The sequence below is a fragment of the Nothoprocta perdicaria genome, unplaced genomic scaffold (assembly GCF_003342845.1).
Source record: "Nothoprocta perdicaria isolate Ctin4 unplaced genomic scaffold, notPer1 scaffold_28, whole genome shotgun sequence".
NCBI classification, from domain to species: Eukaryota; Metazoa; Chordata; class Aves; order Tinamiformes; family Tinamidae; genus Nothoprocta; species Nothoprocta perdicaria.
Genome location: NW_020455510.1, coordinates 5,468,154 through 5,494,417, shown reverse-complemented (window position 1 = coordinate 5,494,417; position 26,264 = coordinate 5,468,154). Strand labels below are relative to the sequence as shown.

General features: G+C 42.2%; 1 protein-coding gene across 1 annotated transcript in view; it reads left to right on the top strand.

Annotated features, from left to right (window-relative positions):
• The window catches only part of NELL1 (neural EGFL like 1), a 196,264-nt gene extending 170,516 nt beyond the window's left edge, over positions 1 to 25,748 (top strand). Inside the window, exons 19-23 of the mRNA XM_026041104.1 lie at positions 11,759 to 11,899; positions 18,647 to 18,840; positions 21,859 to 22,035; positions 22,746 to 22,970; positions 24,007 to 25,748. Of these exons, the coding sequence (XP_025896889.1) occupies positions 11,759 to 11,899; positions 18,647 to 18,840; positions 21,859 to 22,035; positions 22,746 to 22,970; positions 24,007 to 24,057 (788 nt within the window). The 3' untranslated portion in view covers positions 24,058 to 25,748. The remainder of the gene's footprint in view (positions 1 to 11,758; positions 11,900 to 18,646; positions 18,841 to 21,858; positions 22,036 to 22,745; positions 22,971 to 24,006) is intronic.
• The last annotated feature ends 516 nt before the right edge of the window (positions 25,749 to 26,264 follow it).

Below are 26,264 nucleotides of genomic sequence, written 5' to 3'. Positions count from 1 at the left end.
CTGTTACACAAGTGCTTCTTTTGATGCATTCTTGGTTAATCCTCGTTATCCTCTGATCCTCTGATTGATTAATATGGGCTTTATCTTTCCCAGTCATTTTTCACTGGTAATTTCCTGCTTTCTGACAGAAATGCTCATTATTGGGCTCTCCAGCAGAATCACCAGGCTGATCCCTTGATATCATTTCTTTTATTCCATTTCTCTTAGCCAAGAACTTCTGGCTTTTCCGTTGGGTAGTTATCCGTGGAAACTCCACTGTATTTTGGCACTGCCTGCACTTTGCCAAGTATTCCCATGAGCAGCCTTTTCTGGTGATACAGTCTCTACTGGAAGGTGAGATGAGCTCCAAGACAAATCCTTGAAGAAATTCCTCCTCTGGTTGTTCTGTCTTTTATTCGCTTTTAGGAGTAGACTCCCGGGAACTGCAGCCATGGGGGTATCCTGTTTGTTCTGGTGTTTGTGCTAGAAAAGCCCCCATCTCCAGTGACTTCTTTTGGGGCTGTGACAAGAGACAGGGCTCCTACTGTGCAAGCCCCAGCAAGTGCTGTGAGTAGACATGTCCAGACACCTGGGTTTTCACGTGTAAAAAGTCCTAGAGGCCGTAAGTTCTACCTCTCCATAGARCTTGTATCAAGAATGAGCACTGCTGCACTTTCTTCATGCCAAAACTGTGATCAMGTCCCCAAAATGAGCCTTTTTGGGACCATCTTGCAAGCCCAGCGCCCTCCAAAAAGATGCTCCTGGAGGTTTGGGGTTGACCTTGCATAGTCTGGGCCCAGCTGCTGCTTTTGGTTGGAGGCTTTTGGCAGAGGATTCCTGTTGGGAGCTGTACTCTCCTCTGCAAAGAGCCCTCGGGGCAAGAGCGATGGGATGGGCAGGTTTTCCATCCCAGAGTTTTAAGTTTGGGTGGATCTTCTCTGTACTCAAGGTGTTAGTGCAGAGCTCTCTCCGCCCTCCTGGGAGAAGGTCATAATGAAAGGTCTGCAGTAGTAGCCCTCATAAACATCTCCTGATGGTGCTGCAGAAACCAATGGACACTAATTTGTCCCAGAAAATGAATGTGAGCAGACATGGTTAGGCCACTCCAGTAGCAATAACTGGTTTATGTGGGGACTGTTGCATGTCCAGGTTTCTCTGTCCATCTCTCCTGGTCTGTGGTGCTGGAGGATCCTCTTTGCTCTCCAGGTCTTCCTCTCCCCAGCCCCTCTTTGGGGAATGKGTCTGTGAAAGGTGGCACTTGACAGTGCTATAGAATTAGGAAATAGGTGATATTGCCTAATAATTACCTAAATAGGTAATTATTGTCAGGTCAGTGGGTCTCTGTGGAAAGTTGAGGGGTTAGACTCCTTTGAGAAGAGTCCATAGAGGTGCACCCCAAAGAACCTCCATTACCCAAAGAAAGTGGCACACGGCTTAATTATAATGTAAGTAGGAACTAATTTACCTCTAGGTATGTAAAGATATGATATGACATTTCATTTAGTGCCAASTAGCAGGAATGAAAATTATTATTTCCATCTTCCACCTAATGAAATTGTAGCGTCTTTGCCGTATGGAAAATTTTGTTCAGGCTGCTTAATGCAGTTTAAAATTCTATATTAAATAGTGACTGGTATGCAAACTGTCACCTTTATGAAGTGTTGCTGCATGCAGGGTTGTAATTTAGTGTCTACTGCCAGGATCAAATAGATTTGATTCCTGACTAGCCCACTAACTTAAATGACTGTAGGTGCTTCCCTCATTTCTCCAGGCTCATTTTTCTCTATCTGTGAAGCATATATCACAACTTGTACATAGGATATGTTAGATGTATGACCTGACTCGAGATATTGAAGCAACTGAAAAGCTGGAGTTGGCTTTTATGGAAAATATTGCCCAAATTATCTTAAATGTGAAATGAATTGAAATACTGTATATCAGCGGCAGCAGGACAACATGCTGCGTTTGGTATTAATAAAACAACGAAAATATATAACTTTAAAAATCTAATAAAATTTCATGTGACATTTTGAAACCCTGTGATCAAATATACAATATGATAAAGCTTTTTAATTTAAGAGAAAATGGCATTTTGATAATCAAGACTGCAGGAAATGGGTTGGGTGTTTTCTGGTACTCCTCAGGTGCATTTTCAATTAATCATAGAAAACGACAACTGTTTTGGCATCCTCTTGCTAATGCTTATCAATAAGTATTCCCCACTTATCAATGCAGTCAGTTAGGTAATTATAAATCAATAAAACCCACAGATTTTGGAGATAAGTTGTGCAGTAGTGGAGAAAAAGGCAAACCAATATCATTATGCTGGTCAACAAGGTGTAAGTTTATAGATTCGTGGAGCTGAAGGGCACTTTTAAAATTAAATGGAAAATAGCTGGAATAGCGTAGACAAAGAATGAGGAGGACGGTAAATAATAAGAAAGGTAATGAATGTAAAGCTGAGCCACCAGGCTTGGACATGGAAATGTTTTCAGTTTTCCTGGAAATGACAAAAACCAGAGGCACAATCTGTGGTGCTCAGCAGTGGCAGAGTKATGTCCTCTGTGGGACTGGAACAGTAATGTCTTGTATTCTGCTTTGGTTGTAGTCGTGGTATTGGAGTGATAAATCAGTAGTAGAAAATTATGGGAGTTATTACAACGCTGGATTTATTTTTAATTGAATTTTCAGGAGTATTAATGTGGTACCTGGAATTGATTTTCCGATATTTTGCACACCTGAAACATGGAGATTGCGAAGGTGTTTGATCACACTCAGTAGTAGATCTCTGTAGGGATGTGATATCCCTCAATTCTAATTTGATCAAAGAAGGTATCTAAATGATGATCTTATCGCACTCTCCTTGGTCTTTTAGACTATGTTGCCTGGTGGAAGGTGCACATACACGTTTCCCGGGAAGTGCTTCCCTTTCCAAATACTGCTTGGATGTTTCATGTCCTTCTTGCTTGACAAGGTGTCTACAACAGTAACGTACTAATCCAGTAACTCATCCTAATGTGTAATTACAGTAAATGTAATAAATCTCTAAAAATATTAATGATAACTCCTCGGTAGTGACTGAAGTGCTTCTCCCTGCCTCAATCAAAGCAGTTTTTCCTGGAGTTGCAATGAAAGAGGTTGACACTTCAGTTCCAGCACAACACAGCCAGGAGACWCTTTGATCAAGGTGCCAAAAGGCTCCTCTGGAGAAGTCAAGACTTGCTTTGATGTAGTAAACAAGGCGCATGTTGCATTCAGAACTTAGYTTATTTATGTATTTATTTTATATATGGCATGAAACGATGGGAAGCCAGCAACTCTGTGGTTTTGCATCTTCTCCTGGAAGTGCATGAAGCTTAAGCATGGCTGGGATGTCCTCCATATGGTGGTAGGTGCATTAGGGAACACGACGCTCCTACGGTTGTTTTTACTCTAAGGCACAACARATTTGGGCTGTTGAGCTCGGCTGTTTCAACCACAGCATGATCCATGACATTGATCCACCACTGTGGAGGGGTCTTAGCCAATTCCTCTTTGGRAAAAGACATTTCAGAAGGTAGATCTAATGTCTGTGGTCAAGTCCACCATCTCCATCATTGCCTCCATCACTATRAAGTAGCTGCTGGAGATTGCTCCAGAGTGGGCTATATTTCAGTGATGGGTAATGGGGTTTCTCCCTACGCCAGCTACGTTAATGGCTTTAGGAGGAAGCAAATGCTGAAAAATGTGTGTGATCTATAAATTAAAGAGTCCCCGCTAACCTGAAAAATAAACACATAAATATTCAGTTCTTCACAGGAAACCCCATTCTTATCTCATTACGTCTGTGGTATAATTCTACCAACTTAAAAAGGGTACTTTTGATTTACAGGAATATTAATGAGGATAAAAATTTAAACTTTGATGAGGGAGGTTATAAAATATGAAAGATATTAAAGCAGCTGAGAAGATTGTGGTTCCACCTCATGAAGAGAGAAATTTGGTTTTAAATAGGGCTGTGTTCTTTGAGTACCACTGTTGGAAAAAAAAATGTTCTAGAGATCTTGCAAAAAGAGGAGAATTCAAATGAGAATTCAAATTCAAAATTACGAGCAGATTTTTTTTTTTTTTAATATAAACAGAAAGTGACCAGATAAGGCTGTTTTGGTCTAAAATTTTAGGCTTTTTTCCCTCTCCAAGAAAAATATGGACCTCTCAGTGTCAAATGGTTGCATGGTAGTAAAGTAGTTGACATGAGTATTGCATTCCCCTTTTCCGAGGGACAAAGCGTCAGCAAGAGATGGGTGGAATGGACGGTGAACTGAGTGAAATACAGYGTTTTCTGGAGAGCAGGCACCTTCTTAATAATTTTTTATCACCAGCTGATGTGAAGACGTTGGATCTGATTGTAGTCTAGGGGTACGTTTGGATGCGCTCGGAAACGGCTGTATTCAGGCCATGATGATGTGGGAACTGTCATTATTTTGATCACTGCAAATCTGTGAGGCCAGAAATTGAGTTTTTACTGAGTGGAAACCCAAGAAAGTGTCCTTAGGAGCCTAATAAATGAGCTCACATTAATTATCTATATATACCTTGGCTTTTTATTAAACAAAATGAAAATAGGCTTCCATATAGTACCCATTAATTTGGGGAGAGCATCATGTGCAACAGAAGTGGAAGTATTGACGAGACCTGCATGTTGCAATTGATAAATTGGAATATAGCTGATAGGATTTGTGAGCTAACATGGGTTAAGAACCAGATGAAATACAAATTTGTATCCCCCCGCCATCCTACCAGATTTCTCAAGTTAGATTTCTGTGAAAAKCATGTTTCAGAAAGCCAGATATTTTCTTTTCTTGGTGACCCCAAGTTCCTTGACAATCATATGTGACACATACAGAGAAATACACGCTCTATAGTGTAATAATAGTGTGATCATCCATTATTCTACATGGTAGCTGAGGTATTTGCTGAGGAAAACCTGAAGTATCAAAAATCTGATGCATCTAAGGAAATATAAATGCCGAGAAGTGAAACGATTCATCAAAAGCAAACAAGGAGGTGATGTCAGTACCAGTATTAAGCATCAGGTGAGCAGTTGCTTTTAAACCTCAATTTATTAATTTTAAATTAGTAAACTTTATTGTGGTGAGTTGTGGGGTGTCCATGTAATAAAATCAATTGTTGGGAGAATCTCCTAACTTTAGGAGATCTGTTAAAAAGCAATTATGTTCAATTCGCTTGCAATAAAACTTGGCTAATTCAGTGAAATGGGGGGCAGAAAAGTAATCTGGATAAATGGGGGTTTAAATGAGTGGAGGACTAGTGCATGCAGTAAACAGGGGATGGGGGCTGTATCTCCATCCTGAATCATCAGRAGCCTTTTAGATAAACATAAAGTTGTGTTGCCTCTCTACTTTCCTCACAAAGTGTTGCAGTGTTACATAATGCGTAGGAAATGTTTTGAGATCACTGGATGAAAGATGGTCCGTAAGCACAATGTATTTATGATTGTTATTATTAACATTTGATGAGTCCCCTGGCTTTTCTTTCAGGGTTTTCCACATCCTTCAGTGGCACATTTTTAATTGCTTCGAGAAACGGCGTAGTCATATCTCAGACTCGGTTTAATTGGAATTATTGATGTCTGAAGCAGCACCCAGTCTGGGAAAACTGGGGTCTGATCAAAGTGTGTAACTAATGGTTCAGTGAAGTTAAAAATGCAATCTGTAATTAAAAAATGAAAGAGAGTGTGTGCTTTCAAAGCGCACGTTTTAAGCTCAAGAAATAGTCTCTCTTTATTTATTTGGAAATGCCCATTGCTGCGTTTAAAAAAGAAAGGAAACAATAACAATTTCAGGTTTTAACCCCGAATATTTGTTGAGCTTTTTCTTACCTGGGAGATTTTGCCAGGTGCAGCCCTGAGCTTTCAGATCTGCTTTATCCTCTCTGCTTATATTAGGAACTTAATAAAAATTGAAAAGATCCTCTGAAGAAAGAGTTTCAACTTTTACAAATGTGCTTTTCCTAGTGAAACCCATGAATTTTCAGTTTTCCACAGGGGGATTTTCTTTTAGCTTGCCCAAAGTGCCAAATCTGCCTGACTTCTAATGACATATTGGCTCTGTTTGATTAGTCTAATGAAGTTCAGTGTTGTCCAAGTAGACCTGGAAAGCCCATTTCAATCTTCCTGACTTGTCAACAAAACAAAAACACCCTTTTTTATTGCTTTTGAATATATTTAGTGGATCGTGCATGAGAATTCAAGCTGCTTTTATGGTTGTGCACCAGGAGAAGTGGAGCTAGGAGCTTGGGCAAGGTTAGTGGCACTGAGGACAGTGGTGGGATTGGTGCAAGTTGAAGCAGAGCGAAAATCTGTGCGTTTTGAACCAAAATAGGTTAGTTAGTGTGAGAGTTTTGCCCTCTCCTCTTGAACAGACCTCCCCCTATTTAGTTCTGGACCTGAAAGGCKCTCTCTGTGCATCCAGCCTGGTGCCAGAAGCAATATTCCTGARGGAACAGGGACCTTCTCTTGGATGCGACCACCTGGATGTGAAGCCTGGGAGACCCACCACAAACCAAACCCTCCTCGTAACGCTCTGCCCTTGCACTCCCCCAAATTACACATTTTTAGCATCCACGCTGTGTTCCTTGGCACTTCCAGAGCCGTTTTGCTCCCTAATTAAGAGCTTTACGTTACCCTGCTTGCAATTTCAAGAGCTCTTTTTTGAAACCRCTTGCTTGGGGATTTGCTTCCTTGGGAGGGTCTCTTGCTGTGTCAATGGAAATGCTTTTCTGAAGCTGATAATCATTGCAAGATTCTTTCTTTTATTATTTTTTAAAAAAGGAAAAACTAATTGAGATTATTTCCCATTATTATTAAACTCTCTGGGGTGCTCTCAGGCGGGCACACGCTTATAATCTAAACCAGCAATTTGGTTTTGCTTCTGCTGCCCTTGGGCGCAGGGCGACGCGCGGGGATTTTAGGAGAGCGGCTGCCGCTCTCCCCGCTCCCAACCACAGTGGAGAARAGAGGTTTTATCCCACCTAATGGCCCAAGTGTAGGCCATGGAGCCAGGCGGCTCCTTAAGTTAAACAGGGCTCAATTAAGCCCTGTTTGCAGCGGGAAGCGCCAGCGTGACGCTAAATACAAACTCAGTCTTCACTCAGCCTCATCTCTTCCCGCCACATTTTCCATGGAGCCGCCAGGCGAGTGTCCTGTGTGTGAATCAAAGCTCTGCTGCAGCCACAGCGCTGGGAGCTGACCTTGSTTTGGGTGGCTTGGGACCTTTCGGGCTCCCGTCGTGCTGCATTTTTAGCATACAAATAGGGTGATATGAGGGCGTGAGAGCGCCCTGCGCTGAACTGATAAAGACATCAGCCCTCAGTGCTTATTAAAAACGGACTTCAGCAAATTAAACGCCGGGAACGGCGAGAAGGAATCTTCCGAATTGCTGGGACCGCCTGGCTGGGTTGGGGCGATACCCGTTTCGTGCCGTTCCTCCGTGCTCAAACTCGTCAGTTGAAAAGTGCCTGCTTCACGTTATTAAAAAATCTGCCAGCACCGATCCCGAATGGCCAAATGAAGCGCAGTAGTGATGAGCTTTAATTCTAAGGAGTGGTGGGCACACCTTTTACCCCTGAAAGCTGCTCAGGGCCATTAAACTCGTGCGTGGGCTCGACTGCTCCTGATTATGAGTAATATTCCCTGTTGGGAATATRAAGATACAAATGGAAGCGTTAGGAGGTTCCTGCTGTCCCCACAGCGTGCTAAAGGGGAGCTCAGCTGGTCCTGTTGATTCAGGCAAAACATATTCCTGCCCGGGAAGGAGCTGCAGAGGCCAATCTTAGTATAATGCCATTAAAATCCGCCTTTGAAAGCGGGCTCCGCTGCTGAGGAGGTAGGAACGTGCTGTTTGGTGCTGATTATGTGCTGGTAATCTCCTAAATGAAGTAAGATGAGGGTAATTAAGAGAGGCTAAGTGTCAAGGAAAAGATTCCTGAGTGACTCCTCCAAAGTCATCTCCTGGCCCCTGTCAGAGACAAGTGATGTCTTTGTCACTTGAGATATTTAAGGCTATGTGACCAGAAATTACCAGAAATTGCTTGTTAAAAAATGTCAGCAGTCAGGGTTTGGAGAGTTGTTTTTTTCTCTCCTTTCTGATTTTTGATGTCTCTCTGCTCTTAATTTTCACCTGGTCACATGAGCTGTGAGTCGTCACTAAATTAGACAATTAYCTTAGTTTTTCAAAGTTAGCATTTGTTTAATGGCTAAATGGCCTAGAATCTCCTGCTTGGAACGGGGGAAAGCTAGCAGATTTTAGGGATGGCCGGTGCGTTGTATTGTGCATATTTAAAAATAGATGCAGTTCCTTCTCAGTAGCTGTAGAGAAACGTCAAAGCTGGTRTAAGAGTTAATAAAAAAGAATGAAATTCAGCATTTATAGAGGTTTATGTAAAACACTTGATTACCTCATTTGTCAGCTGTGCATCGGATAAGATTCACATTTTTCACATTCACTCCAACTCTCCTCTGCAGCCAGAGGGTTAACCCTCAACATGCAGTTTTATTTTGGGAAGCCAAAAAAACCCATCACTTGTGTGATGGTTCCATGCCAGCACACAGCTTTCCTGCTTACCAGCTTCATGATCCACAGAGGGCTAAAGAGAAGATCTTATATATTTTTTTTTTGCACCAAGAAACATACCATAGGAACCTGATGAACAGCCACTTTTATTATAAAAGCTCTTCTGTGTCATTGAAACTGCAGATTGCTCGCTATTAGGTGACATTGAAGAGCTTTTCTTCCAGTATTGTCACACGGTGACTTAAATATGATGAAGCATTAGAAAAGTCTGAATTATTTTAATTTCACTTTTCTTTTTCCCCCACCCCCACTGAGAGAAACACCATTGTTTTTTATTTTGGAGGTAAATTATCCTATTTATCTTGTCTGCATAAATACCTTTATGARTAATGCAAGAAGCCGGGGTGGTAAGAGTAGAAATTACAGACCTGGCCTTAAAGGACAGGATTAGCATCCTGAAAGAGCTTATTGAAAACCGACTGGTGCCTTTATTCCGCCGTGCAAAAATGTGCCATTTTTGAGCTTYGGCAAGGCCTGTTATTAGGGAGTGCTACCAACTCCATTAACAACTCCGTACTAATGACAGTTAAATAACTGAGTGGGGGAAAAGCACACAAGGCCCTGGAAAAAGGATTTCACCAGGGGCAAAAACAGCAATATCCTGTGTGAAGTTAGTCAGGAAGGAGAAATATTGCACTCGTTCAAGGGGCGTGCCGAGCTCGAGCCCAGGGCGAGAGAGAAAAATGAAGGTTATGGGGAAATTTAAGTTAATTTTAAGGAGCGATTAAAACTTGAGGACAGGTTTTTGCTCTGAAGTCAGAGGCTTCATTTCACTTTAGCTTCTGTTTTTGAAGTAAGTACCAGTGTACACACACACCTGTGGCACCTAAATGCAGTCCATTTATAATTCAGGTTCTATGGCACAACGGCAAGCCTGACGCGGATACGAAGACCTCCATCCTAAGTTTGTAGGTGCAAGTGCAAGGACCTGACGCTGGAAAAGCAAAAATCCAGAGCAGTGAATGGGTTCTAATTCCCTGTTGTGGTCGTTAAACGCAGCAACATCTTCCATGGAGATATTCCTTGGAGAAAGGGTTTTCCAAAACCGTCAAATGTTGAGATGGAAAAGATCTATTAGGTGAACTAAGTATCGTTGCAGTAGGTGATCAACCTTCTTAGAAAGCTCCCATTACCAGTTGCTGCTTCTAGGGGGGATCATCTTAAATAACTTTGCATTTCTAAAACAAATCCCTAAGATTTTTCTCTACCTTTAGACATATTTTTATGTGCTAAAAGTAATGCTGAGGTTAGCAGGAGAAGGGCCACCTGCCTCTTGTTCTGTGCTCCCCATGGAAGGGCTCTTCAAGCCCAAGAGCTCTGACCTTCAACGGTGGGGAAGAGGAAGAATCATCAGCAGTTGAGCTGTTGTAGCAAAGTCGTTTGCTTCCCAAATAGGATTAAACTTGTTCCATCAGCTGTGACATGCGAAGAGATCGTGGTTATAAATTCCATTTGCTGTAATGGATTGAAGGTGTCTGAGTCCGCAAGCGGCACTCAGCGGTGATGGACAGCTGGGTTTGGGCAGTGTTTTAAGGGTAAAATTAGCTCCAGGAAAATATAAAGTACAGGAAGAGGTGGCAGCAGTGACAGATTTTAAAGCATAAACAATTTGACTTTATTGTTGGATGAAAGCTGAATAAAGCTGGAAATAGATAGTGGTTATAACGCTGTTATGGAGATAACTTGGTTCTTGAGGGAGCATGAGGCCAAAGCTGAGAAAAAGGCTTTGGTTTAGGTTTCTCGGCTGTGTTTTCACTAGAATAAATATTGTTGCTTAAAGGAGGAAAAATGGGACTTTTCTACAGCTTTTAAGATGTAGTAAGAGGGAGTTGTATTGAGGAATGCATCGTTCAAATCAACTTCACCATACGTGAACGTGAGTCCACTAGAGCCAATGAAACCATATGGGTGCAGATGCTTAATAAATGAAGATAAAAAACATGCTTTGTGTTTGTTGATAGCCTTAACTCCATGTTGGCACYGGGATTTAAGCCTGAAAAATTAGAAGCTAGATGCTAGCAGATCTAGACGGAGATAACCCAATTTCACCAACTTTGCGTGCTGGGCATACGCAAAGTGACTCATCTTTTAAGCGTGGTGGTGCTAAAGAAGAGCTCTTGGTGGCTGAAAACACCTGGCATTTGTGCACAATTTGAGATTGGGTTTTAATTTATAAGGAACTTATAGCAGGGCTGACTACTGTCCAAGATAAAAATACAGCTAGAGCTAAGCAGAGGGATGGAAATGTAATAGCTTCTTAAATTACCGCGAGGCTAACATATAATTAATTTGCTAATTTTAATTACAATCCTGCAAAATGTGCTGGAAAACCGCTCAAAGGGGGGAATCAGCCAGGTGCCAGCCGTGATTAACCCAGGTTACAAGCTATTATGAGGTCTCTATTAACATTGTGAAGGAAAATTTTAAATCTTCTGTATAAAAACAGTGCATTCGTTAATACTCAGTGGGGTATTCAACTTGCTGTACCTTGACGTGGCTGCAGATTTACCTTTTTTTTCCAGCTAAATTGCCCCAAAACATGGACTGCCTTGACTCCTTGCMATACCCTATTATGCATTACTTATTTTGATATTATAAATGGCATGGAAAAATTAGTTATGAGGGCAAGATTAATTGATGTTTTGTTAATTCTCTGAGCTTATTCAGTGCCACGTAGCTGCAACGTGGCACCGGTGAGCACTGTAAGCAGAAGTCCTGAAGAAAACAGCCTGTCTTTCTGCRATGCCTTGGGATGGACAGTGTGGAAAGCAGGAATCTTGCTGGAATTGCCTTTTGCATTGAGGTGTTGTGCCCTGCTTTGCACACACAGGCAAATTTAACTTCTTCCAGAGCGAATAATTGAATAAATAAAGCCCAGAAAAGAAAAAATGTGCATGCTTGCTTTCCATTTGAAGCAAATCAYGGTGTAAACCCAACTCCTTACACGTTTCTCGCTCCGCGCTGTATAATTGTTCTTATTGTCATGTCAATCGTGTTGGTGTCTGTTGTTTGGAACCATATTAAAACTATGGTCCCTGTATTAAAGGAAGCTTTTTTTTTAAAAAAAAAAAAAAAAAAAAAAGGAAAAAAGATTGGTGTCAAAGGAAATTAATTTCCCGGCTGGCTTGTGTTTTTCTCTGAGGCAGATATTGATGAGTGTGCAGAGGGCATCATTGAGTGTCACAACCATTCACGCTGTGTTAACCTCCCAGGGTGGTACCACTGTGAGTGCAGAAGCGGTTTCCATGACAATGGAAGCTACTCTCTTGCCGGGGAGTCCTGTGTTGGTAAGCAACCATGAGCAGAGCGCTTTGTTTTTTTTCATATATATCAATATATATGTGTTTTTAATACTTGTGCATGGTGTTGTCGTGTGACTGTTGAGATCGCGTGTCCCGGGCAGCCGTTGGAGGCTCAGATGGGAATCAGGCGCTGGTCGCCGTGTCCCCAGCCACGCGATGTGGGACGATGCTGYGGAGGGAAGGCCACCACGGAGCCAATGTGACCCTTGCTGTGCTTGACCCTTCACATAACAAGTTGCCTAAAACGTATGAGCCAGGTCCTTGCTCCTTGGTGCTCTTTGCTCCTCGGTGCTCCTTGGTGCTCCTCGGTCCTCCTTGGTGCTTCTTGGGGCCGCTTTGTGCTCCTCAGTCCTCCTTGGTGCTCCTTGGTGCTCCTCGGTCCTCCTTGGTGCTCCTTGGTGCTCCTTGGTGTTCCTTGGGGCTCTTTGGTGCTCCTTGGGGCTGCTTTGTGCTCCTCAGTCCTCCRTGGTGCTCCTTGGTGCTCCTCGGTGCTCCTTGGGGCCCCTCGGTGCTCCTCGGTGCCCCTTGGTACTCCTCGGTCCTCCTCAGTGCTCCTTGTGGTTCCTTGGTGCTCCAGATGTTTCACTGGCCACCACAGTGAGTAACAAAACCAAAGGGAAGACGCTAGCGATGTCTGACCTCCACTTCACCATTTTACCCCTTTTTCACTTCTCCCCTCCAGCCTTRTGAGCAATTTCTGTTTCACTGGAGGGGCTGAGAACTGATCAGGAAGGATCTCCCTTCCACCAGGGTTCACATTGCCACCTTCTGCTTCTGCATCCTTTCTTCAGGATTTCAGTTATTTCATTGCTCCTCAGTTTTATGAATTTTCTCTAAAACACATCTTTTCCTCCTCTCCCTCTTTCTRTAAAAAACTCTTTATTTTTTTTTTAACCTGTACATTTTATTCTCGTGCTCAGAAGTACACAGGGCTGTTTCTAAGAGTGTCACTAAACTAAAAATGAAGATTCGTAGTAGTAAATGTGTAAGTTCAGTTGTGCCTTGTAAAGTGCGTTCTCATCCTTTGCAAATTGCAGGGTCTTTAGAACGAGACAGGGTTGGGATTGAAAAATGCAGAGGAGGAAGAGCTGTTCCCAAAACTGTGAGTTGGTGAATAAAATAGCACGTGAATCCACGTATTCCGGAAGGGATTCTCAGGTGTTTGGAATTCTGCTCTAGGGGGTTTAGATACCGCAACAGGAGCAATGCACAAAGCAATTAAAAATTGCCTTGAAAATTCCCGTTCTGGCACAACACCAAGCAAGAAGGAAGAGCCCCCCAATGCCAGAGGGTGCTGTGGATAAGAGCTACTCATAGCTTGCCCTAAACCATTCTGCCATTCCGTACCAACGACAATAATTCACACTGTGATTTTTATTTCCAAAAGCAGCTTTGACGAAGAAAATTAAGGCAAAGATAAGGAAATAATTCGAATGGCAGCTAAATATTCCTGCCCGCTTTAGGTAAAATTTTGTTGATTGAGCCCGTGTTTACATCCCTTTACGGAAAGTAGTTGCACAACAGGGTGTGTAGAGCCAGGGCAAGAGTCATGCCCTGTGTTTCTGATTAAAGAAGATCTATGTGTTTAGCAACAGTGTTTTGTCCTGGTGTGTTTCAGAGCCTGAGTACAGGAGCCCTARCGAGCGCCTGTAGTGGATTGGGTCCTTCAGGGTGCTGTGAAAGCATCTTTTCTTCCCCTCTGAAGGACAAACCTTAGAGAACAATGAATAGCCAAGGAAAATACGCAAGAGGAGCTTAAATAAAAATATAAAGGGTAAGTTAGTGGGAGGGCACACGTAGCTCTGGCAAGCGATCTAAAGCCCAGGCAGCAGTTGCTGCTGTGGTGTTCATTTGTGTATCYGTTGGCAAAGTCTCCTTACCCTCGGATTATACGGAGGTGGTGATGGAGCTGAGTCATTGCTTGCAGTGTCTCTGCAGTGCTTGCAGAGGATGCTTTCCAAAATAGCATTTATTTGGGGTGTTTTGTAGCACCACGGGGCTCCTCTGTCTCCTTGGCTCTCAGGTTACCTTGCAGGTTGYCCCTTGCAAATGCATAAATCCCTGGATGTGGCAGGGAAGTCGGAATATTGCCCAGGAGCTTGGGAAATGAGGATGTGTGACTTAGCCAGGCCGCTTCAAGCTTGGGGGAATTCTTTTATTGCTCAAAATCTCGACCACGGCCAACTTTGGAAGCAGAAGAGACTTCCATGGCCATGCCTTTATAAGAGATGTCAGCTTCCTAAGGTGGTGCTGACGTGCAGGCCCAAATCAGAGAATTTAGTTTGATTTCCAGCATTTTTTGATACCCTGATCTTTTACGATATATTATTGAAGATGCTGCTTGCTGGCAAAAAGCAATTGGTGTACTAAGTTGCTCCCAAAGTTTGCATGGCAATTGCAATGCCATGTTTCTTTTTTTCCATGTTTTCTTACATGGCTGTAGTTTCCAGGATTCTTGCTGCACCTTAGGATAACAAATAAAAAGTAAAACAACTGAGAGAGCAGCCGCTGCCCTTTGTTGGTTGTGGGGTTTTTCTTTTTAATTTCATTTTTTTTTTCTATTAAGAACCAGCTTAAAATCTGTAGGGAAATTGAACAGCAATGTGCTTTTCCCACCGTAAAACCATGGGAAAGTTGCCTAGCTGGACTTTGCTGCAGGGCAGATTAGCTGCTTGGGAAAGGAGAAGACTGAGAGAGAAGGTGAGAAAAATAAAACCCTCTGTGTGGGTTTGCCAGAATTCCAAAGAAGTTGGGTGCACCAGGGCTTCAGGGTCAGGTTTGAGTGCGTTTAAAAGAAGTTCATGAAAATTTAATRCATTTTATGGCACGCTGCAGTCTTCTATCCATGTTCGAAGCTGTCTGAGTAGGAGTTTTGCTCTTTGATGGTTTTGCCCCCTTTCTCTGCTAAATAGAAGGCTAGACCCATTGAAAACCTTGAATCCCTTGAAAACCTTCCCCTATGCCCGAGAGTTGTGTTTCTAGCCCTGTTGAGCAGAACGTGGTCAGAAAGGTTCCTGTATGGTGCAGAGGAGCTGAGACCCACTGGAGGACCTGCTGTATTACAGCTTGCCTCTGTTCTGCTCGGAGAAATGCCTAAAACTCAAAAAAGCAGGGTCTGTATCTGTAGGTTTTGTCCTACAAAATAATCTTGCTTACTTTCCATTTAGCAAATTCTGATTCACGTTCCAAGAAAAAGCGGCATTTCCTGACTTAAAAGTATTTGTGCTTAGTCATTTCTGTATTTCTAGAAAGCAGTAGTAAATAGTGTATTATGTATCTCATTTACTGTACAATGTTCTTTAATAGACCATAATGTCTCTATACAAGTGCTATCATAAAATATTTCCTAYCTGAAAGAAGAAATCAGTGATTTCTTCTCAATGCCGAGTCCAAACCACTTGCTTTGCCTTACAAAGAAGACATATATTTTTCAGTGACAAGTTGCCTGTGAAAAATGATTTGTCAAAGCAGTGTTTAGTTAGCTTAAACATACATTGGCTTGGGAGCCCAGCTACATTTCTCACGTAACGTGATACTGTAATAGCCTAATGTAGCATAACAGCTAAAATTAGCACATTAGTAGAGCTCTTTCTTGTGCAGCAGCTTATCATGATATTGCAGAGCAGCGCACTGCATGACTTGCACACGTTTATTAAGGTGCTATAGAAAAGTCAGGCCATTAACAGCTGAATAGCCTGGAAAGCAAAGAAATAAGGAGCTAGGGATGGTTTAAGATCTCAGCGAGTCCAAGGTAATGAACTTGTGTGGAGATGTACAGTCGTGCTTGTCTTCTACCCCATTCAAGCACCATGGCCATGGGACCTCAGCAATATCTGAGGCGAATTGCCTTTCGTTTTGGCCAAAAAGGAGAGAAAAGGAAATTGTATCTCAGGGGATTATTCTGTTCYGTACTGATTCTGGTTTTTAATCTGCCCGTGCTACCAAGGTATCTCTAGGTACTTGTAGAGCATGTTAGGAAATGGATGTAGCTTATTCCCATCCGTAAAGTGTGACTAGTTGCATTGCACTTGAAGTATATGTGATGAGGTTCTTGTTGCTGTATATTTATTTAGAGAAGGAAAGATTGCAAGTATTTAAAGAGAGACTTTCATGGTAGTGCCGTGTACTGTTTTGTCTTGCCCAGCATTAAATGGTGCTGTTTGGGGCCAAGCTCTTCTGAGAGGAATTGTGGAAAAGCAAACAAAACCTCCTGGGAGTGCAGGGAATTTGAATCGTGCAAGGATTTGAAGAGTATAAAGTATTGGAATAGTATAAAAATAGTCAATATATGAGAGTTTGCCCATACTATTTTTGTATTCATTAGAAGATTRTTTTTGGACACGTTCAGGAATTTTAAGCTAGAGTAACTTTTCAACATTTAAGTGGACTCATCAATTCCTGTTGTTAAGAGAAATTTCACAGTAAATAGGAGCATTTTATTCCATGTTGAGCTTAGCAGTCTACACGCTGATCACATGTCCACATGAGCAATTCCATTTTCAGCTCCCTTTAGATGAAGTCGTTTATTAAACTAACTGAGACTAACAAAATGGAGGCATTTGTCAGGGTTTTGTTGCYGGTGGTGGTTGTTCTGTTTTGTTCTTTTTTTATTCATTTATTCCCTTTAAAATGTAGTGTGAAGTTTAAAGAGTGGAAGGACAAAAATCACGTTAAACTTAAAACATTTTTTCCCCCCAAGTTCCTGGGAACATTGTCTGCTTGTCCTGACTGCCAGAACTTCAATCAGCGGCAAGAATGATCTGCCAAAGGGATGTTCTAGGAAAATGAGCTCTATTAAAAGTTCAGCTRGAATTAAGCGCAGTGTCCGGGCCTTTTGTATTTGATTAATGGTGAAAGCATTTAAATAATAAATGCCGTAAAATAGTAAGAAACCATCATTTGCATAAAGAAAGGGGAAAAAATGGAGCAAATGGAGCAGCAATTAGGAATTTGTGCTCACGCTCTGATACTTGGCATCTGCTTGATTGGCTCCTTTGTCACTAATGTCCYATTTACCAGTTTGGGTGGCTCTTAATGGGGACCTCCTATTTATATGTGCTAAGTMAACTACAGGGACAGCAGTGCATAAAGAGGAGGCTCTTCTGTTGTGGATGTATGTAATAGATCTAGGTTGGCTTTGTGCAGTGGGAACAGGTCTGCGCTACTGCTGAGAGTATGAATAATGTTAGTTTCTATAATTGCTAACATCTGGCTTTCCATAAATCTGTTAAATTACATGGAAGCCGAGTTAGATTTCTGTGTCGTAAGTACAGCAATTACATGGAGCTCTGTAGGCAATATGGCTTTATATTCAGCTGTGAAATCCTTTTATTTTTGGACGGTGAAAGATGCTCTTCTAATTGGTGCTCTGATTCTGCTGCATATTACACGTGCTCTTCAAGGAGTCCTCAATATTGTGGGGAAGAAATTACTGACCGTGCTCAGTGAAATCACCAAACCCAAAGCAAATGCTGCCTTTATATCTTTGTTTTCAACATAAAATAGCAGCCAAGGCTTCTTGAAATGAAGATTTTGTCTTACAGTAGCTATGTGGGTATAAATCAATTTCCAGATCATTCACTCTTCATGTCAGTCTTTGTGGTTCTTCTGTGATACTCTTGGCACTCGTTGAGCAGCAGGCTGCAGGTTTTAATTTTTCTTGGTGCAGACACTGACTGTAAACCTTACAAATTGTGCTAAAGACTAGAGCAGTGTTATTCTTCTGGAGGCATCAAGACTTGCTTTGGCAGGGCAGCAAAATTCACCTGCAAGGCTGAGGGACTAACATTGGAGTTGTGCTCTCTGGCCGTTGGGAACCTCCGTGGCTAAGGAGGGCTAACTTATAATTATAAATCAAAATGAGGAATCTACAGTTGAATGAGGTCAAGGAGATTTGAGTGTTCTCTGTGTTATAAGCAGTTTTCCTCACCTGACTGAGAAAATTTTTAAGATCTTTTTTTAAGTTCTGGTGTTTTGATGGCTTGCGAGCCTAGGACACTTGCTCAAGCAGGGCAGTTAGTCATCACGTCCCACCTAAATCAGTGGAGGTAATTTTTATCTTCCAAGTCTACTTAAATTTTAGATTTGTTCTTTGGAACAGGAACTAAAAGTGCTTCTAGGTAACATTAARCAGCTCTATATTTCACCCTAGCAGTTGAGGACCTTTTAAATGGCAAGCGTGGCGATTTGTTCTTCTAAATTCATACAATAGTATTCTGAAATTTTCATGATAGAAACCAGCAGATGCTTCTAAAGGCTTCTCTTCTCCATCCTCATCCCCACATCCTGGCAGATGCTTATTTCCTGGACTGGTATTGTGAAAAATCTCTGGTTTGGCAATTTTACATATGATATCCTTACCAGAATTTTTTTACCTTTATACTTACCTGAACATCCTCCCAGGTCTTCATTAAGAACAACCCTAAGTTTTCTTTGTCAGAGAAATTCCTCTTCTCTGTAGTGTGCTTAAAATCCTTGTGGCTGCTGCTGCAAGGCAAAGAATGCTGTATTAACTCAGTAGATAGATTCAATATTAAACTCTTTGTTGTGCAGCTCTCCTTTTTTGTTGCTTTTTTTCTTTGTTTCATTGCAAAACCATCCCTTCTCTTGCATTGCTTTGCTCTCAAGTGGAGAGGTGTCCTCCACCCAAGGCAGATGCGGGCTAGTTGCGAGGGTACAAGCTGGCGCCAAGGCCAACAGTGTCCCCACCGTTGCAAACGGGCTGTGTTGCAGATATCGACGAGTGTGCCTTGAAGACCCACACGTGCTGGAACGACTCGGCCTGCGTGAACCTGCCGGGGGGCTTCGACTGCCTCTGCCCGTCGGGCCCCTCCTGCACGGGCGACTGTCCCCACGACGGCGGCCTGAAGCGCAACGGGCAGGTGTGGACGCTGAGGGAGGACAGATGCTCCGTTTGCTCCTGCAAGGTGAGTGCCACGGTGGCTGTCCTGGCCCTCTCACCCAGTCACAGCTCTGCTCTGGGACCCTAAGTATTTGCCGGGACATTTTATTTTATTTTTTCGTTTGCACAGTACACCACAACAAACAGCAAAGCAGGGTTTTCTGCTTCCAGCAAACCCTACAAGGCTTTGAGCATGTCCCTCGATGGCCAGGGCCACCACGTTGGCTGCAGCAGCATTCCCAGTGSTGGTAAAACTATCCATAGGCCTAGCAGCACCACCTCTAGCCATGGCATGAGTAAAACGGCRGCCCGTGAGAAAAGCAGGACACAGAGAGTGAGAAGTTGGGTTGTCCATGTTCATATCTTCAAGCTTGAGAAGAGGGGAATTGTTGCTTGGAAGTTAGAAGCAGCTGAAGRCTTCCCTATCTTTGCACTGCAGTAGCATAGCAAAAGGAAAATCAAGGCAATAGGATGAATGGTTTCGACAAAGTGCACTGCTGTTTTAGGCTCCAGTGGGAATATATTCYTGTTAGCTGCTGTATTTTTCACTTCAAGTAGCCTCGAGCTCCCCAAAACTCCTCCCTTCAGAAGCCTGAGTTGTGCAACTCTGCTGAATACATATCAAGCTTTTATTGTAATCTTGGGGAACTGGCTGCCTTCGAAAAAGATTTCCAGTCAATAGAATAAAGAGCTTAATATATGTGAAGACATCTGGTCTGCCTTTGTAGAATGTATTGTATTAGTATTCCCCTTTTAGATTGCTTGTAAATTGTTTTATTTGTCATTTCTCGCTGCACTCGTGTCTTGTGTTGAATGCACTTATTAGTAAATGAAAATGCACCACATGATTAACTGGCACACAGATATTTTAGAATAAGCCTGGCACTGTTTGTTGCTCTGACTCTTCCTTTTTATCTTCCTCACTTTCCCCTTTTTGTTGTGGGTTTTTTTCCCTTTGTGAACAGAAATTTGCATTTTTTTTTTTCATTCCAGCATCTCCCTTGTTTCAGGAGCCAAATTTTTGCCTGTCAAACAGGGAAAACAAGGAGAGCTCCTCTCCGTCATATCCCGACTGGGACATGAAGTACTCATTCAGTGATTTGGGGTTTTGTTTTGTTTTTAAATCTGCTGTTGGAACATTATTCCCGCAATTGTGAGAGCTTCCAGGCCCCCAGGCTGCCGTGAGCACTGTCCCTGCCTGACCCCGCTGCAACCTGCTTGGTTTACACTGAGCAAAAGGGTAGGATATCACCAAATCCTCCCTCCTGCTGCTTATTCCAGCATGAAAACCATCTTGCATCCCTTGCTTTCCACAGGAGACAAGTCAGCAGAGCAGATTTAAGATGTTGGGTTTTCTTGGCTCCTCTTTGGCTGTAGTTATTCAACGAGGGGTCAGGTGGATGCAGTCCAGGCTGCAGATAGGGCACGTGGAACCCGTTTCAAAAAAGTTTTAGCTTAAAATCTGGGGCAAGGGGAATGAGGCTTAACACTCAAATTCTTTGGGAAAGGTTATTTGTGGAGCAGGACGTGAGAAATTCCAGGCTGGAGCACGAGGGATGATCCAAGTGTTTCCGTCAGCCACAGGCTCTTCAGACCGTGCTCATTCATCTGAACCAGGACAATGTTTACCAAAACATAAACTCTCTAAACTTAATTAATTGACTGTATAATTAGTATATAAACATCATAGGGCCTTAATTACGCCTCTGCGTGTCAGGTTTTCCCTCGCTATGAGTAAATTTGCCTTCATGCCATTAATGTTTGCAAGGAGAGTGGCAGTGATTCAGCCGGGATGTTGGGGAGGACAAGGACTTGTGAGAGGATGTATATTATTATCCCATCAAAAGAAAATAAGTTGTTTTCTGTCCTCTTCCCCATTTTCACGGCAGAGAAGAGCTTAAACAATGCAGTGCTATTATAGAGCTGCAAAAACACAGSGTAAATGCTGTCGTTTAAGAGACTTTGTGTCATTGCACTGTGGGGATATACGTGGTTTTGTTGGAAGGCATCGAGCTAAGGAGGGGGTAGATAAAGCACAGATGAATAAAGAATAAAGGGAGTAGCAGTGTAACACCATTGCCAAAGGGTCTCTGGCAAAAAAGAAATCTGGCAAAAAAAAAAAAAAAAAGATATAATGTCAGAAGTCCCAAATATTCACCTCACCATTAACTATATTTTCATTTTTTCAGTTCTGCACGTGGCATATTGATGTTTTGGCCCCCTTACAAGAAGGATATAACTTCAAACATGGTAGTCCCTCCAGCTTTCCTAGCTAGAATTAGAATAAATTTGTTTTTCTCTGATGCAAAGGGAATATGTCCTTTGCTTTTTATATGCAGAAGCAATTCTTATGTTTATCTCAAACAATTCTGTTTAATGCTCTTTACCAAAACATGCCATCCAATATTCTAAGTAAATATTTAGCAAAAGCAGGAGAAAATCATCTTTTGGAGAGCTCGTGGAATATAGAAAGCCCTCTCTAAACATGGGCAGGAATATAGGGGATGATGACAGTTTGCAGACTGCATAGCTGTAAGTGAATATACGGCAGGTGCAGGTCTAGAACAGAACCAGTGGTAAAGTCAGGTTAAAGAATGATTAATGTTATGGGTGTTTTTTGCGATTCTGTTTTTTCTGTTTTTCTGCTTTTTTTCTGATTTTTCTGTTTTTATGAAGTTAAAGGCAGTATCTTCATATTTTGCCTTATTTATATATTCAAGCTATTTCCTTCGTAGTGATATGGTTGTTCAAAATATTGAAATCCAAAATCCTAAATGATTTTAATGCTGATGGGAGAAGGAAGAACAGTCAGCAAGTTTGCTCATGCAATTAGGACTTAATTTAGGAATTAAGTTTAGGATTGAAATTGAGTTTATTTAGGAATTAAGTTYCGAAGCTTTGTATTTCGTGACATGAAGATGTGCCAAAGATGCGCCTACCACACAGAGACCTTCTAGATGCTATTGACCTGGTGGCCTGTCCTTGGGGTGCTCGTGGTGGCCTGTGACTGACTGCAGGACAACGTTGCTGTCTCCCGTTGCAGGACGGGAGGATTTTCTGCCGGAGAACAGCCTGCGACTGCGAGAACCCCAGCGCCGACCTCTTCTGCTGCCCCGAGTGCGACACCAGGGTCACCAGCCAGTGCCTCGACCAGAGCGGCCACAAGCTCTACCGCAGCGGGGACAACTGGACCTACAGCTGCCAGCAGTGCCGCTGCTTGGTACGGGGGGCACCTTTTGGAGGGGGGACAAACATGCTGCTTTATTATCATTACTATTATTATTTTAGTCCAGCTAATGCTGGGTCATGTGGTGGGAAAAAAGTTGACCGTATCAAAGAGATTAAAAGAACATTCAAATTGCTAGATGGCCATGCAAAATAAAAAGCACAAAATAAAGACCATTTCTTAGATGCTGAAGACACTTGTTAGACGTGGTAGAAGCTGTAATTGTTGCATGGGTGTATTTAATGCAACAATGAACTTCATTAAAACTACTATTTTTATTTCTTTCTTCTCTGTCTGTATAACGTTGTCTCTCTGCGATATCCGCATAACATTGTGCTTATAAATGACATTAATCCTGAGACCGTGACAGTGTCAAAACATTATTTATAGTGTGTTTTACAGGTTAGTATGGTTAGTATTTCTCTGGGTAATTTTGTGACTAGGTGGACGGATAGGGCTAAAAGGCAGCGATGCTCTACAGCAGTGCTGTATCTGCAGCCTGGAATTGCAGCACTCACCCAGTTGTTCCTGCTAAGCCCTTCACCAAAACAGGCTCAGTTTATAGCCTGGTTTAGGGCATGGAATCCACTTCACTTTTGGTTAAATAAAATGTTTCTCTTAAACAAGATGTGATGTTTCTTACTAGCTAACAAGTGAAATAAAAAATGAAACGGAGTCAGGGAGCTGTATTGCCCTCTTTGCAGGAAGGAGAGGTGGATTGCTGGCCTCTYCAGTGCCCACATCTGAGCTGCGAGTTCACAGCGGTCTCGGAAGGCGAGTGCTGCCCCCACTGCGTGAGTGACCCCTGCCTGGCTGACAACATCACCTACGACATCAGCAAAACCTGCCTGGATGCCTACGGGGTGCCCAGGCTCAGCGGCTCCGTGTGGACCATGGCTGGATCTCCTTGTACAACCTGCAAGTGCAAGGTATGGGGGGCACGGTGCTAATGGTAACATGTGGATTGTGGGGGGAGACCTCAAAATGGGGTTGCTTTTCTGGCCTTGGAAGCTCCTATCTAAAAACCACATAAAATATCCCTTTTACTGATACTAAGTCACCCACGATAAGACTCCATGAAAGTTAAATTGCGAAATCTGTGGGGTTTTTGTCACTCTCAGGCAAACCTGCTCTTCTCTCGGTTTTCGGCAAAAAGTTCCAGGCAGGATTATGAAAACGTTGTTTTGCGTGATATAAAATCTTACACAGCCTTCTGCTCGCTGTGTGAAATGGAAACATTGCTCCGGGGCTTCAATTTTTTGAAGTTAGCTTTCCAGTTGTTCCTCAGAGTTATTTCCTATTGTTTTGTATTGGATTAAAAAATAGAAGAAGGAAAAAARGCCTGGTTGGGGGTTTTGGTGGCTATCATAGTTTCAATACATGGAAAAGTTTTGTAAATGGCTGGATGCAGCAGAAAAAAATCTTAACGATAGAGTTAACTCCAAAACCATCTGGCATTTTCCACCAGGCATCTTGCTGTGAATTGAGGATCTGAGGGGTCGTCTTATTCCAGACAAGCTGATGGTCTCTGTGTGTTAGATCTGAGMAAAATTCTCTTTTCTTCTTCTCTGGCATGAGAGAAAACAAATCCTGTCACCCTTGTTGTGGACATGGCCWTAGGTTTTGTTATGAGGGATGGACCGCTGAGTCTTCTCCAGCTGGGAATCTGGTTCCCATGTGGTGGAGGTCAGTTGTGACTGCTAGTGAATATGATCTCTCCCTGCTGTACAGGGAGAAGCAGAGCAGAAAAGGCCAGGGCTCTTTAGAAAAGGCTGTTKAATGCCACCTTCTCAAAAGCCACCACAACAGGGACCCGTGGGGACATCAGATGGCCTCCTAGGGGGGATCCTGGCTTAGGTGGGTGCTTGGAGTGTGCAGAAGATGCAGCAGAATGGTATGGTCTGTTCAGTGTGCCCGTGGGGATGAATAACACTCGTTTGTCTGTCTGTCTGTCTGTCTGTGCAGAACGGGAATGTCTGCTGCTCGGTGGATTTAGAGTGTCTCCACAATAACTGAAGCGGTGTGAGCGGACTGGTCTGGGTGAGGAACACTGGTGGAGTTGCCATCCGAATCGAAGTCCTATGAGTTGGYGTTTTATACAACAGACAATTACCAAAGTCTCCGCATGAGGAAGATGTTTGGGAGTTGCCTTTGGGACCTATCACGATGCTCATCCTTGCTAGCCTTGTCTGGATGACTTACAGCGCATATAAGTCAGTGGTTGTTAAAAGTTTTCAGTGTTGTAAATGACCCACCTTTCCTGTTGAGACATTTGCAAATACGTTTCAATTATCTCATGAGTAAACTAATGCTGTATTTTTTTTTAAGTGTATTGACAACATGAGAGAACTCAGCTTTTCTTACTTTGCATCGAGGTTTTACAGATAAGACAGCCTGTTGTGATTTTGTCCCATGATCTCACATACTTAGTTGCAAGGTCCCTGTCAGATGTATTTATGAAAATATGTATGTATGTACAGTCAAATTGCATAGTACTTATATTGCACAGCTGTCCAACAGTTTAAAACGTTCAAAGGTGTATTTGATTGAACGGAGTGGAAGTGACCAAACTAAGTCTGTCTTAAAAAATTATAAAAGAAATGCCGTGAGCTTAAGGAAATGGTGGAAAAGCACTTTCTTTGCCAAACATGTGGAGCAGCACCAAGACTCTGAATTAAAAAAAACAGAATTAAAAACTCATTCCACCACAGTTTCAGAAGGAGTCGCTAGCTCTTATCAGTAGTCTGTTTTGCAGGAGGAACTGCGAATGTTGGAAAGGGATATAATTCCTCTGGGATGTGCAGTGATAAAACAGTCAGAAGAGCCTTAAGATGATACAGTTGGAATATGGTAGGTAGGATTTTGCTTTTAATTATAGTGATATTGAGGTGAGTTCAGGATCCTTTTCTTTTCTTTTTTTTTTTTTTTGCGTTTATGAAAAATGGCCCTCAACGCTTGGTGACTTTCCTTGCTCAAGTAACATGGAAGAAGCAGATTTTCTCTTTTTTATGTTTTGTGACGTTCACGATTCAGTTTTAAACTTAGCCATTCACACAGYGTTGCCGTGAATGTTTACACAGAAGTTTAAGTTTAGACAGAAATACTAACTAAAACCCCTAGTCCTTTATCTGGTGAGATTCTGCATTCCCTTTTACTTACGTCTAATTCATTTTTTGATGAGGCTAGAGAGTTTGTAGCATTAGAGCAAAAAGATATTTCTACAACAATGGCATCTACAGCCTAAGTGTCACCTTTTTAACGTGGTGTTGTGTCTCATTCTGYTCATTCGTGTCCTGTTCTTTGCTTTTAGTTCACTTAAACACACCGAGTCTTTGGAAAAGARTACAGAAATAAGGATAGTGGTGACAGTGGAAAGTATATGTTTGTGACTCCATATTTCCATGCAGGAAACGTGAACTTGATTAACAAGGGCGAAGTTTGGCTATAGGGTGAAAAACGCAGAGTGTTCTTTTAAATGAAGTACTGTCATGTTTCTCATAAGGGGGAAAACAATATCAAAAAGACTTGGAATGGTTCAGACGTCTTTATTGCAGGTTTTATTTATTTATTTATTTATTTATTAAACATCTTTCATTTTACCTTACAGGTTTGTGTGGTAGAGTTGACTTTGTTTTCTTAACATGCCCTGTCATTTTCTGCTACTCATGTACTGACTATTTGCATTGCCCTAATGATTGTATAATAGGGGAAGCAGTTGTGTTTTATATGATACTCAAAGGATGTTTGTAAATCATAACATGAGCTCATTTTGTATATCACGTTGTAAAACCCAATGGTAATTCAGTTGGATGAGATATCCAGTGGGCTGAGATATAAAGGGGAATGATTTAAAACTTGTGGGCATCAAAATAAACTCCTATGTACAGGTTGCTTCCCGTAGTTTTATTAACAAGATCTTGATACACTAATCACTGCCCTAAATCCCAAACTTCTGTTTTCCCTTTCCAGGCTTGAGCTCGTGAGGTTGCTAACAGGAGAGAGAGCATTTGCCTGCAGCACGAGTATCAAAGTTGCACGAAATACTGCATTCGTGTGTGCATGGATAAATCCATATATACCAGGCTGTCACACCATTCCTGCAGGTCTGTAAATGTGATTTAAGGCAGTGCAGGGTCTGAAAACTGTGTGTTTCCCACTTAACTTGCAAGAACAAAGCTTTATTTCAAGGTATTTGCTGGGAGCTCCTTGTTAGGAGTTTGGCT